At 41.6% G+C, this 19,260-nt stretch overlaps 1 protein-coding gene and 1 pseudogene across 3 annotated transcripts in view; both read right to left on the bottom strand.

Moving 5' to 3' along the window:
• Positions 1-8,128: 8,128 nt before the first annotated feature.
• The window catches only part of FGFBP3 (fibroblast growth factor binding protein 3), a 132,473-nt gene continuing 121,341 nt past the window's right edge, over positions 8,129-19,260 (bottom strand). For 2 of the 3 annotated variants that reach the window (XM_045068949.1, XM_045068950.1), the window contains one exon: positions 8,129-10,107. In XM_045068949.1, the coding sequence (XP_044924884.1) occupies positions 9,273-10,028 (756 nt within the window). In that variant the 5' untranslated portion in view covers positions 10,029-10,107 and the 3' untranslated portion in view covers positions 8,129-9,272. Of the gene's footprint in view, positions 10,108-10,400; positions 10,708-19,260 lie in introns of those variants that run through there. The other variant, XM_004749666.3, reaches the window with a different exon arrangement.
• On the bottom strand, positions 17,270-18,768 carry LOC101676184 (annotated as a pseudogene).

Below are 19,260 nucleotides of genomic sequence, written 5' to 3'. Positions count from 1 at the left end.
TACATACATATATGCACTGATACTGAACAATTTCTGATACTTTACACATACCCTAGGTTAAGAACCCAGGACCACTTCTCAGTGGTCTAAGTATCTATCACATCCAGAGGGGAAAAACAAAACCCTAGCGGTTCCCACCAAACTATAGCAGTTGGTGGTTACTGCTATGAAGAGGAAAGGGAGGAGAGAGACAAGCTGAATAGAGATTTTCACATTTTAGTCTACATCAATATTTTATTTCTATTTATTTTTTTTTTAAAGATTTTATTTATTTGGCAGAGAGAGAGAAATCACAAGTAGGCAGAGAGGCAGGCAGAGAGAGAGAGGGGAGAAAGCAGGCTCCCCGTGGAGCAGAGAGCCCGACACGGGGCTCGATCCCAGAACCCTGGGATCATGACCCGAGCCGAAGGCAGAGGCCTTAACCCACTGAGCCACCCAGGCACCCCAATATTTTATTTTTAAATTATTACTATTTTTTAAGTAGGCTCCCTGCCAAATGTGAGGCTTGAACTCACAACCCTGAGATCAGGAGTTGCCTGTTCCACCAACTGAGCCAACCAGGCACCCCTACACATTTGTAGTTTAGAACATTTCAATGAAAATGTCTTTATCAGAATTTTGTTAGTACAAAGTTACGGAAGGCCTTTGAAAGGTCTCAATACCTTTTAAAGTCCTAAGGGCAGAGTTCCTGGGTGGCTCAATTAGCTGAGCCTCTGACCCTTGCTTTAGACTGAGGTCGTGGTCTCTGGGTCATGCCCAGTTCGGTACTCTGTGCTCAATGCAGAGTCCACTTGGGATTCTCTGTCCTCTCCTTCTGCCCCTCCCCATGCTCACATGCTCTCTAAATAAATAAATAATTAATTGATTAAAAAATTTAAAGCCCTAAGGGCTTATGTCCTCATGTCCTTAAAGCCACAGATTCCATGTATAATAATTTATCTTTTTTTTTTTTTAAAGATTTTATTTATTTATTTGACAGACAGAGATCACAAGTAGGCAGAGAGGCAGGCAGAGAGAGAGAGAGGAGGAAGCAGGCTCTCCGCAGAGCAGACAGCCCGATGCGGGGCTCAATCCCAGGACCCTGGGATCATGACCTGAGCCGAAGGCAGAGGCTTTAACCCACTGAGCCACCCAGGCGCCCCTATAATAATTTATCTTGCAGGGGTACCTGGGTGGCTCAGTCTTTCGGCGATTGCCTTCAGCTCAGGTCACGATCCCAAGGTCCTGGGATCGAGCCCTGCTTCGGGCTCCCTGCTCAGTGGGAGGCCTGCTTCTCCCTCTCCCCCACTTTCCCTGCTTGTGTTTCTTCTCTCTCTCTCTCTCTCTCTGTGTCAAATAAAATCTTAAAAAAAAAAAAAAAGAATTTATCTTGCAGATACAATTGCACAGGTGCACAATAAAATAATTTCAAAGTTATTTTTATGTATTTATATTTGTTATCTATTGCTGCATAACAAATTGCCACAGACTTAGAGGCTTAAATAACACATATTCATTATCTCGCACTCTGGGGGTCAGAGACAGCTCTTTGGCTTCAGAATCTTTCACAAGGCTGCAGTGGAAGTGCCATCCTGGGCCGGAGTCTCAGCTGAGGCTCAGCTGGGGCAGAATGTGCTTCCCAGTTCAGAGCTGTTAGCAGGATTTCGTTTCCTGCTGGTGGCAGATTGAGGGCTTCAGCTCTCTGCTGGCTTTCAGCTAGAGTCTGTTTTCAGTTCCTTGCCATGTGGGCTTTTTCTTCGGGTGGCTTACTTCATCAAATTCAGCAAAAGAGAATCAATAGAGAGTCTGCTAGCCAGAAAAAAGTTACAGTATTATGTGATGTAGTTATGGAAGTGATACTTCATGTCCTTTGTTGCATTCTATTGAGGCTGGAAGCAAGCCACACGTCCTGCCTGAGCTCAAGGAGAAAGGATGACACACGGATGTGAATCCCAGGAGGTGGGATAAATGTAAGTAAATATATATACTTATATGCTCATACGCAGTCTGCCACAGTATATAACTCATAGAGTTGATAAAAAATAATATAAACATTTATTCCTATTTGAAGAATTTGGATTTCACTTTGATTTCCTTTAAATAGATTTTATTTTGTTTGTTGATCGTAGTCATAGGTGTTTAGATTGCAAAGACCAAGAACTTAGTTGTTGTTGGTTTTTTAAAGATTTTATTTATTTGACAGAGAGACACAGTGAGAGAGGGAACACAAGCAGGGGGAGTGGGAGAGGGAGAAGCAGGCTTCCCGCTGAGCAGAGAGCTGGATGTGGGGCTCGATCCCAGGAGAGCTGGATGTGGGGCTCGATCCCAGGACCCTGGGATCATGACTTGAGCCTAAGGCAGACTCTTAACGACTGAGTCACCCAGGTGCCCCAAATCTTTTGTTTTTTAAGTGACCCCATAGTATTGTATTAAGTTGAACCATATAAAATTGTCATTTTTTATAGGTCAAAGTGGTCCAGTAATAGTTTCATACGTATTCTGTGAAAGTGAAGTGTATGCAAAATGACCTCCTGTGGGTGAAAGACCGTAAGAGGGAAAAAAAAGGCCAAGAAGTCCAGTTTGACAACGAATGGCTTATTAGGGGAACTTAACAGAAGCAAGTCTTGGGCTTTGCAAAACCAGCAGATCTCCTTGACCCCACCTCCCTTAACACCTACTCTTATAGCCCTGGAGGCAGAGAGTACATGTGGGGGATCACCCAGGAGAAAAATGCTTTAAGAATAGGTGAGTGTCATAGTCATATCTCCAGGGCAGAGCAAGGATGTTGTGCCCCTAGGGTGTGCTTAAGGGTGTGGTTAAACAAAAGGAAAGAATGTGGGAGAGAAAGGACCTGTGCTCATGGAGTTTTGAGGTCACAGTACAGTCATTATGGTGGATTTGTCCAAGATGGCTTTAGTTTGGTTCACACAATATGGTTCATCTAACATAAATGAATTGCAACTTCCTTAATCAATTTCCAATTGGTTGCAGTTGTTTCTAATTTTTTGCCAATAGAAACAGTGTTTCTTTTTTTTTCTTTAAAGATTTTATTTATTTACTTGACAGACAGAGATCACAAGTAGGCAGAGAGGCAGAGAGAGAGGAGGAAGCAGGCTCCCTGCTGAGCAGAGAGCCCCAGGCGGGGCTCGATCCCAGGACCTGGGATCATGACCTGAGCGAAAGCAGAGGCTTTAACCCACTGAGCCACCCAGGTGCCCCTCTTTTTTTTTTTTTTTAATAAGCTTTTTTTTTTTTTTTTTAAGATTTTATTTATTTATTTGACAGACAGAGATTACAAGTAGACAGAGAGACAGGCAGAGAGAAAGAGGAGGAAGCAGGCTCCCTGCTGAGCAGAGAGCCCGATGCGGGACTTGATTCCAGGACCTTGGGATCATGACCTGAGCCGAAGGCAGCAGCTTTAACCCACTGAGCCACCCAGGAGCCCATAAACAGTGTTTCTATTAATAACTTTGTATATGTTTCGATGTGTCCTTGTACTAATAAGCCTTAGGATGAAAATAGAGAATTCCCAGGTTAAAGAGTATGGATGTTTAAAATTTTGCTAAAATAAACTGCCAACTTGTCTTCCATTAAGGTTATACCAATTTATACTCCCAGAAGTGTTACCTGAGAGTTCTTGTTTTCTGGAGCCTTCTACAGTGTAGTATACATTTTTTCCTTATGCCATATTGAAGCACAGACATTTTTATGATTTGCCCAGAATGAGATCTAGAGGCAGAGCTGGGAGTTGGCTCAAACATTTCAGATTAATATCATTCTTTTCATCATTTCATTTAGGGTTTCACACATTTTCTACACCTGTTTTTTGAGTTACATCAAAGTTTACCTCAAGCTAACATCTTCCAGGTGGGCTTCCCAGATAAACAGACCTACACTCACCTTTCATTATCTTACATGTAGAAGCCTAATTTCTTTGGTTGTTCTCATTGGTTTCTAAGGGTTTCATGGGGTAATCCCAAATCCCAGCTTGTTGAAGGCTACTACTCTGTCAGGGTACCCACTGTGGAGGCCGAGAAAAACCAAGGCCATCCCACCTCAGGTTTAGCTTTAGCATAAGTACAGCCATCTTAGCTCTGGCAGCCATCTCAGACCCCTGTGCCCAAGAGCTGAACTTTCCCCTACTTTACTTTAGTTCTAAGGACCCCCACCCTGCTTTAGTAATAGGAAGCCCCACCCTGCTTTAGTTCCAGAGACCCCCCACCCTGCTTTAGTAACAGGAACCCATAAATAACCCTGCCTTAACTAAGCTCGGGGTCCAAGTTCCTTCTCCGCTGTGTTGGGTATACTTGGGCCCAAGCTTAAGCTTGTCAAATAAACCCTCGTGTGATTGCATCGGTGTTGGCTCCTTGGTGGTCTCTCGGATGCGAAAACTTGGGCATAACACCCATAGCCCGCTTCCTCAGCCCCAAAGTCCTGAGCACCTGGCCCAGTATCAACAATTATTTGTTTATTGTTTAATTAAGCCATTTTTAAATGTATCATTCTCTAATGGAAGAAGATGTAATAATATTTATTGGGCACCTATTACAATGTAAGTTATTGTGGGGTGCTAGGCAGTATGCAGGACGTCCTATAATTTATTCTTCATAGTAACCATGGAAGTAGGTAAGCCATCTTCAACAAGAGAAAAGAAAAAAAGTGAAGAGATTAAGGAACCTTCTCAAAGTAATGCAGAGTAAGAGGTGGGCAAAACTAGTATTCAAACCAGTCATCCCTGACTCCAATAGCAGTGCTCGCCCACATCGCAGGGGCTGCCTCCTGGGGCCAGGAGTAAGAGGCAGATGGGACAAGTGAGGCTCTTTGTCCTGGGTGCAAAATAAAAATGGAGTACCAACAAACTCGTAGTCAAGATAAATTGTGTTTTAAAGCAATAGTTTTAAAAAAATCAAAATTAATACAAAACAATCCCTGATAAACAAAACATCACATTTTTAAATAAAAACAGTACCATTCTTCACTGATTTTCCTTCCCCCTCAGGCTCCAATATAGCTTCCCAAAGTACTGTTACTGCTTCTGTCTTTATTTAAAATAATAAGTGTGGTGCATGGCTGGCTCAGTCACTAGAGCATGTGACTCTTAATCTTGTGATTAAGTTCACAAGTCTGAGCCCTATATTGGGTGTACAGATTACTTAAAAATAAAATCTTAAAACAAACAAACACCATAGTTAAGTCATTGGATGAAAATGTTGTTGTAAAGGATTAAAACACTGATGTCCAGGCAAACTGAAACAGAGAGAGACTAAAGGACTTTGAAGGTTGAAAAGACTTTGCCTAGGGTCACCTGGCTGGCTCAGGCGGTAGAACATGTGACTCTTAACCTCAGGGTCCCAGATTCAAACCCCACATTGGGTGGGGAGCCTACTTCGATTTAATAATAATAAAGAAATTAAAAAAGAAAAGATTTTGCCTAGTAGAGATGAGTTCAGAAAAGCAAACTGGGAGAAGCACCTGGGTGGCTCAGCCAGTTAAGCATCCAGCTCTTAATTTCAATTTAGTCATGATCTCAGGGTCATGGGATTATTCCCACACCAGGCTCAGTGCCAAGTCTGCTTGCCCCCTCCCTCTGTTCCTCCTTCCCCCCAGCTCCCTCATTCTCTCCCTCCCTCTCTCTCTCAAATAAATAAATAAATAAATAAATAAATAAGAAAGAAAAGAAGGGCACCTGGGTGGCTCCGTCTGTTAAGCATCTGACTTTGGGCTTGAGTCATGATCTCAGGGTTCTGGGATAAAGACTCAAATCAGCCTCCTTACTCAGGGAATCTGCTTCTCCCTCTCCCTTTGCACTTCCCATACTCATGCTCTCTCTCTCTCTCTCAAATAAATAAACGAAATCTTTAAAAATAAAGAAAAGCAAACTGGGTAGAGAGTACATGGGTGTAATTTCACTTTTCCCTGCTATCTCTGTGCTAAATAATTTGGGAAGTATAAGAGAATAAGATGGCTCAGCACTTTAGATAAATTCTCTGTCAGCGACAGATATCTTGCTACTTCTGATGCCCATGCTGATCCCAGCTCTGACAGTAAACTTGGGGGTGCCCTGTTATTTAAAAAAAATATATATATATTTTTAAGTAATCTCTATACCCTGGGTGGGTCCCTAACTGAAGACCCTGAGATCAAGAGCCACACATTCCACTCTAACTGAGCCAGCCAGCTGCCCCTCCCCATCTTGCCGGCACCTGCAGGGCAGGGTGAGGGTGGGGGGGGTGGTGGGAGATTACTCAAATTCGCCCTGTCTATCCTCCTCATTATTTTAGACATTTTGATCCTGTCTTCTCCCACTGACAGATTTGTCCTTCTGGCCCAACCTTCCAAATCTTTCTAGATGCTCCAGATAAAGAAACCTTCTCTATATCCCCGGCTACTTCAGTTGTCTTTCTCTGGAGCTTTTCCAACTCTGTAACCTTTCTTGGGGTATAACATGTACTACTGTACACAGAGTAGTTGTTGATTCTCAAGTGCTATAAACACTATGCAAAATTATGTATAGGGTTCTGGAGTGCCAGTAGTGTGTGGTAGGGACCTCAGATTTAACCTAGTCTAACTCTCCTCACTGAACACATTGGAGCCATTGGGTCTTAGTCAAAGTCATTCCAGAAGCTGATGGCAGGATCTGTTGATTTCTCTTTCACTGAAAGCAGTTGGCCCCTATCAGTCAGTGTTCTGTTCTCGAGATGAAGTCCTGGGATGGTTCTTAAAGAGGAAAGGAGCAAGAGCAGTAGCAATCTGCACTGTGTCCTTGGGCCCAGAGTTTAGCTTTTCCTTCTTCTGCCGAGGTAAGTTCATTGGACTGTCACAGGGCATACAAGAAGAATTGGCATTTGTCTTGTATGAAGAGGTAAAACTATCATTCTAGCTATGATTCTAGACAGTGGTGTTTTATTTCTAATACCCTTCTTTGATGACACTCAAATTTTGCCAAACTTTTTAGAGAAAGTGTATGTTGGTCCTTATCTTTTTTTTTTTTTTTTTAAGATTTCGTTTATTTGGGGCGCCTGGGTGGCTCAGTGGGTTAAGCCTCTGCTTTCAACTCAGGTCATGATCCCAAGGTCCTGGGATCGAGCCCCACATAGGGCTCTCTGTTCAGCAGGGAGCCTGCTTCCTCCTCTCTCTGACTGCCTCTCTGCCTACTTGTAATCTCTGTCTGTCAAATAAATAAATAAAATCTTTAAAAAAAAAAAGATTTCGTTTATTTATTTGACAGAGAGAGGGATCACAAGCAGGCAGAGAGGCAGGCAGAGAGAGAAGTGGGGGAAGCAGGCTCCCCACCAAGCAGAGAGCCCGACGCAGGGCTCGACGCGGAACTAGATCGCAGGACCCCGAGATCATAACCTGAGCTGAAGTCAGAGGCTTTAACTCACTGAGCCACCCAGGCGCCCCGTTGGTCCCTATCTTAAAAGAGTGGTCTCTAACTACTCTGGACTTCCTCTCCTTGGCCAATATGAATATTATCTAATAGTCAATGTTACTCAGAATGTGACCTCATAAACCTGGCCTGGAACTACGTGCAATCTAAATATTTTACCAATTGTATGAATACAAGAATGTACAGACTGGTAAGAGATAGTTAACATTACCAAGCAACTGGTCAAAGAGGAAAGAGTTCAGGAGATGTTTACTATCTGCAAGATTGTTGCATTTACCATTATTTAGAAGGGGAGGGTAGGAGAACAGATGGTCAGCAAAAAGGTAAAAGCCTTATATATCCCACTGGCTTAAATGTCTTCTGGGCTCAGGCCTGTAATAGAAACGAATAAAGTTTACTGGTAAGATTTGTAGGAATAGTGGAGAACTCTAGAAAACATGCCTAATCTAAAGGGGGCAGCCAGTAGTCAGTGTCAGCCAACTATTGCCATATGGGAAGGAAGGTCCAAATGTTTATAGATCGCATTTTTCAAAAGAATTCAGAAATCTGAATTTTATATGAAATTATTTAATTTTTTAAAAGATTTTATTTATTTATTTGATAGAAGGCACAGCGAGAGAGGGAACACAAGCAGGGAGAGTGGGAGAGGGAGAAGCAGGCTTCCTGCTGAGCAGGGAGCCCGAATGCCAGGCTCAATCCCAGGACCCCGGGATCATGACCTGAACCGAAGGCAGATGCTTAACGACTGAGCCACCCAGGTGCCCCTGAAATTATTTAATTGTTAAATGTTGGCAACAAATCCAAATTGGGAGGGAAGACAAAGAGGAAAAATGAAAGAGAAACATGTGTAGGCCAAGCAGAGCAATAATACAACCCAGGGTTTGCCAGTTTGTCACTCTTGCTTTATGCAGACTTGTTGTCTTTTCCTAACACTTTGGGAGATGTTTAAACACTTACTTTAAGGTATATTCAGAACTTTATCATATGCAGCCAGAATTTCCATTCCCCTGCCAGTTCTTTAAATCTTTTCATAAAGCTTTTATTGAGCACCTAGCATGTGCTAAGTTATCATTACATCTTATTTAAAATGAAATATGTTAATAATTAATTACATAAAACAGATATAACTTCCATAATGATCCAAATGACTCAGAAATACATACTTAATTTCAGCTATTTTTTTAAAAGTGATAAAAAAATTTAAAAATTTTAAAAAAATATATGATCAAACACAAAGAATTCTTTTTAGAAACCGACCAGAACACTACCATTCTTAAGAGGTCAATGGGAAAGTTTCAGAACACAAGGCATCCCTGTATTTAAAAATAGCACTTCTAAAAGAATCCAAGGGCAGCCAACCTGAAAATCTTCTAACTGGAGGTAATTTTGATATCTGAATGGCTTCTAACCCAATAGAGGTCATCTATGACACCAAGCAGTACCCAAGTTCATACTAATGCCAAAAGGTGGGGAGCGGGGGAAAGGTCGGAATCTTGTCATCTGACTGAGTGGGAAGTCACTAAACAATTCAGTCTGGCTCAGGTTACCAATTGCTGGTGATTACATTTTAATATAAGTGTGTTAAACAATATACATTGTATCCTGCTTCCCACATGAGACAACATAGCTTTCGTCACTTTTTCCCTCTTATTTTTTTTTCCAGCCTTCCTCTGTACTCGCCTCTCTCCCAGTCTACAGTTTTTGTACATTTAAGGTATGCCTACTTCTGTTTCCACCATTTCTTCTGCTCTTCATCAGGATCGGACTTTTCAAAAAGTTAAACGTCTTTGCTATCTCAGAGATTCTCCACACCCCTTACTCTCCCATCCCAAGGCCCATGCCCTCCCATCCCCCACCCCCACCCCCCAGCCCCCCACCCACGTTCTTCCCCAGGCTGGCAGCCTCAGCCATTCCAGAAATTGACAAAGAAGTTGCAAAGGGAGTGCCACTTCTCAGCACAGTAGGTCTCCGTGAGCTTCGCGTTCTCGTCCAACCCGTCCGGATCAGGCCGCGTCCCCAGGGGTCGCTCCTCTTCTGGGTCCGAGGTTGCCTTCCTCTTGCCCGCTTTGGTCTTCTCAGAGGGCTTCCCTCTGGGAGACTTGCTCTCGGGAAGTCGGGACCCTCCTGCGGGACCGGGAGCGGGCTCCCGGAGCCGCCCCCGGCTCCTTGCTGGGGGCTCGGGATCCCGGGGGAAGACTGCCGCAGTTGGGCGCACGGGTGAGGACCCGTGGGGCACCAGGCGCAGCTCGGCGCCGTGGCCCTTCTTGCCTGCGCACAGGCGAGCCTTGAGCGGAGCCGGGTCCTGGCACGGCCGCCTCTTCTTGCGCAGCCCGCCCAGCACCTGCTTCCAGTAGTGGGGGCCGCGGGCGACGTAGGCGGCGCAGCGCTCGGGCTCCCCGCGGTAGGCGCACTGCTGGAGCGCCCCGGCCGGGTCCCGGCAGCTCAGCGCCAGCTCGCTCCCCGCCGCGGGCCCTGGGACGCGCGGCAGGAGCTGCCAGCTGCACGCGTGCCGCTCGGGGCTGACGAAGCGGCCGGAAGAGCCGCCCGTGGGACCCGAGGCCAGCTCGGCCGCGCTGCCAGCCGTCCCCTTGGCTCTCCGGGCCGCCACGAGGAGGCAGCCACCCAGCAGCAGCAGCAGCAGCGGCCTCAGAGGACTCATGGTCTGTGCTCAGGTCGGGTCTTCGGGACGCCTGGGCGATTCAGTGGTGCCTGGGCCGGCAGAGCCACATCCCTCGGACCTGGGGACAGAGGCAGAGACTGCTGCTGCAAATGCGTCTTCCCACACCGTCTACCATTCCCACACGCTGGTGTCCAGTAGGCAGCAGCAGCCTGAGAAGAAACTCTCTGAGAAAATTGCTTACTGTCTAAATAACCGTTTAATATCTTTTTGAAACCCGGTGCAAAGACGAAAACAAAGCGAGGCCTGAAAATTGCCACCTTCACCCCCTCCCTTCTTCACCCTCCAATAAACTACAAAATCATTTCAGATTGTTTTTTGGAAACATGCATTTTTACTGCACTCTGAACTTACCGAGTTCTGGGAGAGGTGGTGGAGTTAGCCTAGCAGGGTAGAGGGAATGACTACATGAGAGATTAGTCCGTTTTTGCCGGCTCCCAGTGAATGAACATGTAATGAATGGGACAGGAGGGGCCTCCCCCACTCTGCCCCTCCCAGACTTGTCTCCCACTGGGAGATTTCCCACCGCCACCACACGCAAAAACACACGCCCCAAATGTGTGAGAGAAGTGACACTGTGACATGAAATATAAATCTTGTATTTGGCTTCCTGTGTTTAAAAGAATCACGCAGATTTTAACAGGTCATTCTTTTCTTTCCAGTTAGGTATTTAATCATACAAACATGAAGTTAAACAGAAAGATCTAAGTTTTTAAGAGTTAAACAAAAAAATTCATATTAGAAACAAAACCACTGTCAATATTCTCAGCCAGGCACTACATTCTCTTCATATCATTCTGAGTTCTGTGTTCTCAGCCAGATGTTGATAGTCTTTCTTATCCTAATAATGTAATTTTAATCCTAATAACTGCTAACTACTAATAAAAATATACCCTCATTTATTAACATACTATAGTGTCCCTCAGTTCATCCAGGGGTGAGCATTTGGGTTTTGGATTATTTTTAGATATTATAAATCAATTATAAACTACTTGCAAAAATTAGAAGTTTAAAAAATAATTTATTTAGATTATAGTTACAAGGTAACATTATCAATTCAAGCGGTATAATCTTTAAGAGTTATTGTGTTCTTGCATCTTGAGAATCTTATATTTAAGCAAAGCATAAAATATTCCATCATCTTTTTAAAAAATGTTCTCAGTAACAATTTTTTTTTATTTCAAGAGTTTTTATACTGCTTTACAATTGTTTTATACATGTGAGTAATTTCCTAATTACCCAAGATGTCAAGAAGTCTCGTTATATATTATTTCCCAATGTTTTCTTGCAGACTATTTTCTATGACCGAGCTCACTTTTAATATTGTATTTGAACAGTTACAATTTGAATACTACTATAAAAACCAAAATATTTCAGAATTAGAACATATTTAAATATATATTAGCATATATTAAATATATAGTAGTGTATATTGACCTAAGAAAGGAAATTTTACTACTCTTGTGAGATTAGAAAGATTAAATGACTTACCAAGGTCACACATCACTTAGTGATAAAGCCATATGCCATCTGACTTTCAGTTATCAATAATCTTTACATTTCAGGGGTGCCTGGGTCGCTCAGTGGGTTAAGCATCTGCCTCTGGCTTAGGTCATGATATCAGGGCCTGGGATGGAGCCCTTCATTGGGCTCCCTGCTTAGCAGGGAGTCTGCTTCTCCCTCTTTCCGATCAAGCACTCTCTCTCTCTCTCTGTTTCTCGCTCTCTGTCTCTCAAATAGATAAACAAAATCTTAAAAAAAAACACTTTACATTTCAGCTTTGTATTATTACATCGCTATCATTTTCAAATGATACATTTTTGTTACATCAAACTGATTTATAATGAAAAGCAATTAGTACGTATTAGGTTAATAAATAGTAATGTAAATTTCATAAACAAGAGTAGTTCACTAATGTTCTTCAAAGATGCAAACCTTCTCCTTCCCAGAAAACTGTATCTGTGGGAGTAAAGCACTGATGAGGAGAGTTAGAGGCTTTTGTCTGCTGCTTTGGCTTTACTTACTGTGATAGCTCCCCAACTGAATTGGAAGAGTTTTCCAGCTAAAGAGTGACATCTTGTGACATTGCATGTTAATTACAATGAAAAAGTTCTTTACCTGGAAAGTCATCAAGAGGGAAATTACAGAGACCCAAGTTTTCTGTCAGAAACATTGTTCTCTGAGGAAAGGGGCACACAGATGTGCTTTGCCACATCAGAAAGTGGTATGTCTTACCACAAGGTAAATTTTAAGATTTTACTTATTTATTTTGAGAAAGAACTTGCGAGCACAATCCAGGGTGGAGGGCAGGGACAGAGGGAGAGAGAGAATACCAAGCCAACTTTCTTCTGAGCACAGAGCCCAATGCAGGCTCAATCTCACCACCCTGAGATCATGACCTGACCTTAAACCAAGAGTCCAGCGCTCAACCCATGGAGCCACCAAGGCGTACCCGTCCAAGTTACTTTTTGAAAACTGTGGTAAAAAATATATATCACAAAATTTGCCATTTTAACCATTCTTCAGTGTGCAGTTCAGTGGCATAAGTACATTCATACTGCTGTGCAACTATTACTACCATCCAGCTCCAGAACATCTTTTATCTTCCAAATGTAGCCATTAAACAGTAACTCCTCATGCCTTGCTTCCTCTACCTCCTGGTAACCATCATTCAACATTCTGTTTCTGAGAACTTAACTGCTCTAGGCACCTCACAGAAGTGGAATCATACAGTTTTTGTCCCTTCATGACCAGCTGATTTCACTCAGCATGATGTCTTCAAGGTTAGTGCATGTTGTAATGTTTGTCAGAATTATCTTCCTATTTAAGGCTGAGTAGTATTCCACTGTATGTATACATCACATGTTGTTTCTCTGTTAATCTGTCAATGAGCTCTGCAGTTGCTTCTGACTTTGGGCTCTTGTGAATAATGTGGCTTGAATATGGCTGTACCAAAACCCGTTTGAGTTCCTGTTTTCAATTCTTTTAGGTATTTACACAGAGTGGAATTAATGGTTCATATTATAATTTTCTTTTTAGCTTTTTAAAGTAAGGATTTTATTTATTTTTTTAAAGACAGAGTGCACACAAGAGAGCAAGAGCTAGTGAGTGAGAGAGAGAGCAAGCATGGGGGTAGAGGGGCCGAGGGAGAGAGAGAAGCAGACTCCCAAATGAACAAGGAGCCTGATGCTGTGGGGCTAGATCCCCCGACCCTTCGATCATGACCTTAGCTGAAGGCAGATGCTTAACTGACTGAGTCACCCAGGAGCCCCTATGTTTAACTTTTTGAGGAACCCCTGTACTGTTTTCCATAATGCCTGAACCATTTTACCTTCCTGCCAACAGTGCACAAGTGTCCCTATTTCTCCAGATCCTTGCCAATACTTGTTACTGTTTGTTTACTTGCTTGCTTGGTTTTGTTTTCATAATAGCCATCCTGATGGGTGTAACCTGATATCTCATTGTGGGTTTCATTGATATTTCTCTAATGATTACTGATGTTGAGCACGTTTTTTATCTGCTTATTAGTCATTTTTATCTCTTCTTTGTAATATGTCTGTTGAAGTCCTTTGCCCATTTTTCAATCAGGTTGTTTTATTTTTGTTTTTGTTGAGTTATAGGAGTTCATATATATATTCTATATATATATTCTAGATACTATATATTCTAGATATTAATCCCTTTAAAATTTTTTTAAAGACTTCATTTTTAAGTAATCGTTACAGCCAACTTGGGACTCAAACTCCCAACTCTGAGACCAAGAGCTGCATGCTCTAGCGAGTCAGACAAGCAACCCTAAATATTAACCTCTTATGGATATATGATTTGCAATATTTTCTTCTATTCTGTAGGTTGTCTTTCATTCTGTTGACTGTGTCTCTTGATATATAAGAGTTTTAAATTTTGATGTAGTCCAAGGAGAGACATTTTATTTTTTAAATTTTTATTATTATTATTTTTAAATTTTATTTATTTGACAGACAGAGATCACAAGTAAGCAGAGAGGCAGGCAGAGAGGGAGGAGGAAGCAGGCTCCCTGCTGAGCAGAGAGCCCAACATGGGGCTCGATCCCAGGACCCTGGGATCATGACCCGAGGTGAAGGCAGAGGCCTTAACCCACTGAACCACCCAGGCGCTCCAGGGGAGACATTTTAAAAAATATTAGGATGTGAGATATGTAAGAAAGCATGAAATGAATATTTCAATATTAACTTAAAAATTAATCCTGGGGGGCGCCTGGGTGGCTCAGTGGGTTAAAGCCTCTGCCTTCCACCCAGGTCATGATCCCGAGGTACTGGGATCGAGCCCCACGTTGGGCTCTCTGCTCAGCGGAGAGCCTGCTTCCTTCTCTCTCTCTGCCTGTTTCTCTGCCTACTTGTGATCTCTGTCAAATAAATAAATAAAATCTTTTAAAAAAAAAGAAAAGAAAAAAATTAATCCTGGGCTGCCTGTGTTAAGCGTCTGCCTTCGGCTCAGGTCATGATTCCAGGGTCTTGGGATTAAGTCCTGCATTGGGCTTCCTGCTCATTGGGGAGCTTGCTTCTCCCTCTGCCTACTGGTCCCCCTGCTTGTGCTTACTCACTCTCTCACTCTCACTCTCTCTCTGACAAATAAATGAAATCTTCTAAAAGAACTCAAAAAATGTTAAAAAAAAAATCTCGTTTGCACCAATGATCCAACAGGTGTTTGGATTCATACCATATGCTACCTAATAGTTTACAATGAGGTGAATTTCGTGATAATTTAAGTGATTAATTTCTTAGTTCTGCCCTGTGAATAGTAGGAAGGAAATATATTACCATAACAACTATGTTGCACCTCCTTCCCTTCTTCTAGAGAAGGTTAGCTGCAGCACCTGACCCACAAACTTCTATGGTGAATAGGCCTCCTGCCTCTTGGTCTTTCTTTCTTTCTCTTTCTTTCTTTCTTCCTTTCTTTCCTTTCTTTCTATCTCTATCTCTGCACCCATTGTGGAGTTTGAACTCACTCTGAGATTGAGAGTTGCGTGCTCTACTGACTGAGCCACCCAGGTGCCCCAGGTTTCTTAAGACTACATAATTCTTTCTGCATGTAAAATCAGCTTTGCATAGTTCAAGAGTCTAATTTTCCTTGTTTCATCAGTATTTGCCCAATTGTGCAAATTATAATGTAAGCTTTTTAGGCAAGGATAACTTTTTTAGTTCTTTTGTAACTAAAAGAACTCTTGTACCTAATACAATGCTCAAGGCAAAAAGCTGGTTGCTTGAACTCTCGCACACTGCTGGTAGGAGCGTAAAGTGGTGCAATCACTTTAGGAAACTGTTTGACATTCTCTTACGGAGTTATGTACACTAAGATCCAACCATCCTTCTTCTAGGTATTTACCCAATGCAAATGAAAACTTATGACAACAGCCAGACAGGTAAAAGGATATTTAAAGCACTTTATTCATTGTAATAGCCCCAAAGTGGAAACAACTTAATTATCCATCAAGTGGGTGGATAAACAAAGTATAATAAAAATCTGTTTTTTACTTAGCAGTAAAAAGGAATGAACTGCTGCAGCATGCCAAGAGTGTGACTTAATTTCAAAACCACTGTGTTGCTCCAATGAAGCCAGGCACAAAAGAGCCCATATTGTATGACTGAATCTATATGAAGTTCTAGAGCAAATGAAACTAATCAACCGTGGAAAAAAATTAGAATAGAGGTGCCCTTGAGGGATGAGTGCTGCTTTGTGTTACCCAGGAAGGGATATAAAGGAACTTTCTAGGGGTTATGTATGTCTATATGTTATATATCTATATTCTAAATTTTCTGTATATTTTATTTTGATAGAGGTTTAGGTTACACCTAAGATTTATACATTTTATTGTATGTCAATTTTACCTAAAAAAGAAGCCAAATAAATAATTATTCAACCCAATTTAATGATATCAATGTTGAGTGTTTAGGGCTGAAGTGTATTGATGCTTGCAACTTGTTTTTTTTTTTTTTAAATAAAGATTTTATTTATTATTTATTTGACAGACAGAGAGAGAGAGAGACAGATCACAAATAGGCAGAGAGGCAGGCAGAGGGGGAGGAGGAAGCAGGCTCCCCGCTGAGCGGAGAGCCTGATGCAGGGCTCGATCCAAGGACCCTGAGATCATGACCTGAGCTGAAGGCAGAGGCTTAACCCAATGAGCCGCCCAGGCGCCCTGCAACTTGTTTTTAAATGTATAAAAAATCTGGACAATATGAATAGAGGGAAATAAATAGTAGTTATGTTCTAAAGCTAATAGAGTAAAATATTAATTGTAGAATATAGGTCATTGGCATATGGGTGTTCACTGCATATTTTTTTCAACTCTCATATTTTTTGAAATATTTTACAATAAATGTAAAAAATAGAAAATAACAGAAACAATTTTAAAAATTATATTCCTACAATTAAGAATTAACATATATTAAAATCTTGTTATATTTGTGTTCCACATTTTTTTAAGGAAAAAATGTCACATAACTTTTCCATTTTCATTACCCCTATCAAATCCCATTTTCCTCCTGCCCCACTCCCAGCCAGGATAACCTGCATTTTATCGTAAGTTTGGGGCTTATTCTTTCAATACACTTGTATTTTTAGATTGATTTATGCACGTATATGTAAAGCTCATGTCAAACATACTCATTGCAGGGGCACTTGGCTGGGTTCAGTCTGTAGAGTGGGCAAACTCTTAATCTTGGGGTTGTTAAGTTCAAGCCCCACATTGGGTGTGGAGATTGCTTAAAAATAAAATCTTAAAAAAAACGATACTCATTTAACTTCATTTATAATAATGTAAAATTGGAAAAACCTAAGTATCAGTCAGTAAAGAATGAATAAATTATGGATTTTCATATAATGGACTAGATCTTGGAAACATAATGTTAATTAATTAACTATGAGCTTATAAATGATACTTTTTGTTCTTTTTTTTAAAGATTTTATCTATTAATTTGACAGACAGAGATCACAAGTAGGCAGAGAGAGGCAGGCAGAGAGCGAGAGAGGGAGGGAAGCAGGCTCCCCACTGAGCAGAGAGCCCGATGTGGGGCTCAATGTGGGGCTTGATCCCAGGACCCTGGGAGCCTGAGCTGAGCCAAAGGCAGAGGCTTTAACCCACTGAGCCACTCAGGCGCCCCAACTTTTTGTTCTTTATGGATACACATATATTAGCAAAATGATAAAAACATGGGACAGGAAGCTTATACACAAACTTGGTAGGTTATATCTGGGAAGGTAGGGAGGAGAATGGTATTATGGCCTTTTGCACCATATATATTAAGGAAAATTTGAAACAAAAAGAACTTTAGTCAAACTCTCTTCCTTCTCCAGCTTTATTGGATAGTTTAAAATTACATTTCTATTTTCTAGGACTTCAGTTGCTTTTTTCCATCTGACTTTTTAAAACTGAAACACAGTTGTCTAAGTGATATAGTATACAAAAATAACAGCTTGATTTCCGTGAAGATGCATTTCTCTGCAAATCCTGAATAACTCCAACTTATGCTAACTCTGAGCATAAATGTTTACTCTGGGTTTTAGATATAGTCTTTGAAAAGTGTGTTCTAAACCTTTGCCATCACCTTATGTATATCCAGCCTAATACTGTGATGAAGTTGTTCCTGTTTAAGCCTTTATCCCAATTTTTCTCACACAGCCATTAACACACACATTTGTCTTTTTATTTTGTTTACTCCCACTCAACTGTATATTCTATGTAGGGCCTGATGCAGATGTTACTTGATATTATCTAATAACTACCGAGGTCAGATAATCCAGGGCCATTGTTATGCTAAAGTTAAAGTTATTTATGAAAACTCATAGATACTCCATAATTGGTTTACCTTCCTACATGGGAACATATCCAAGAAACCAAAACAGGCTTACTGGTCTGACTCAACTCTTCCCATTCATCAATCCCTATTCACCAGTGGGGGGGAGAGGGGTTCTTTAACAAAGAATTATACATAACACCTCTAGCAAACTAAACAAACTTTTTTGTTTGTTTGTTTTGTTTTTGGTAGTTAAATGCAGAAGTTGGTTTTTTCCCCATCCTTTCTCTTTTTTTACATGGCAAGTAAAACTCACTGTCCTGGGAGTAGACTCTGCCAACCTTTGGCCAGTGAAGAGGATTCAGAGAAAATAGTGTGACCTTCAATCAGAAAAAGGATAAGCAACAAAGGAAAATAATTAAGCTGTGGCTATAGTCATGCATTCCCGTGCAAGGTCTCCTCACTTGCCACAGTGGTCAAGGTCAACTTCACTTGTTCTCCTGCAGTTGATGGCTATGTAACCAGTCTCACCACACCTATCGCACTCACTTTGGGGCAGTCTTTTTGAATGTGTCCAAACTGTCCACAAGAATAGCGCTTCTGCTCATCCTTATGGTCACGGTCATGAGCCAGATGGCCTGGTCTGCTACAGCTGTAGCAGAATTGCTCTCTCTCTCAGGATCCTGGCAGTCCTTGTTTATGTGGCCACGTCTACTGCTATTATAGCCAGGTGTCCTCATGAAGACCACAATCATCTGCAAGATAACCAGACTCACCACAGTGATAACAGGTGTCTGGAAGAGATAAGGAACCAAACTGGAAACCTCTACGAAGGTTTCCACCTCTGCCATGGCTTCTTATTCCAAGACCACAGCCTCCACCTGTAGGGCATTCCTGGGCCTCATAGTCAGATCGTCCACACTGGAAACACTCATTACTGCTCATGGCTGCAGTTAAATCTTCAGTATCTGAGCAGGGATGCAGTGGTGGACACTCAGACACAGGACCAGGAAGGCCTGCCATTGATTTTTTGAAACCACTTTTCTGGTGATAAAGTATAATAGCTAATATTTATTTAGCAGTTAGTATTTTTTAAGTGTATCATATCTTGCTCATTTAATCCTTACCATCACTTTACAGAGTATAGGTTCGTAATCCATTATTTACAATTCTGAAACTGGAAAGGGTCTAAAAACCATATTTTAAAAAAATTCATTTGGCAGCAAACCTGATCTGAACTGGCTTGCAACTATTTACAGTCTTTGCTTTATTCCTCTTAGTATGGCTGACTATTCATACCTTTTGCTGTGGAGCTATAAATGTATTTGATTATAGGATGCTGCCCTAGAAGCTGTTGGGGTATGATGTAATACAAGGTATATGAGCTGGATTACTAAATCCAATCAAAACCTAAAATTGAAATCAAAATCTAAAAGAAT

The sequence above is a fragment of the Mustela putorius genome, unplaced genomic scaffold, assembly GCF_011764305.1.
Source record: "Mustela putorius furo isolate JIRA1106 unplaced genomic scaffold, ASM1176430v1.1 tig00003909_pilon_pilon_pilon, whole genome shotgun sequence".
Classification (NCBI taxonomy): Eukaryota; Metazoa; Chordata; class Mammalia; order Carnivora; family Mustelidae; genus Mustela; species Mustela putorius.
The sequence above is the reverse complement of the archived record's forward strand: the minus strand, read 5'-3'. Positions and strand labels throughout refer to the sequence as shown.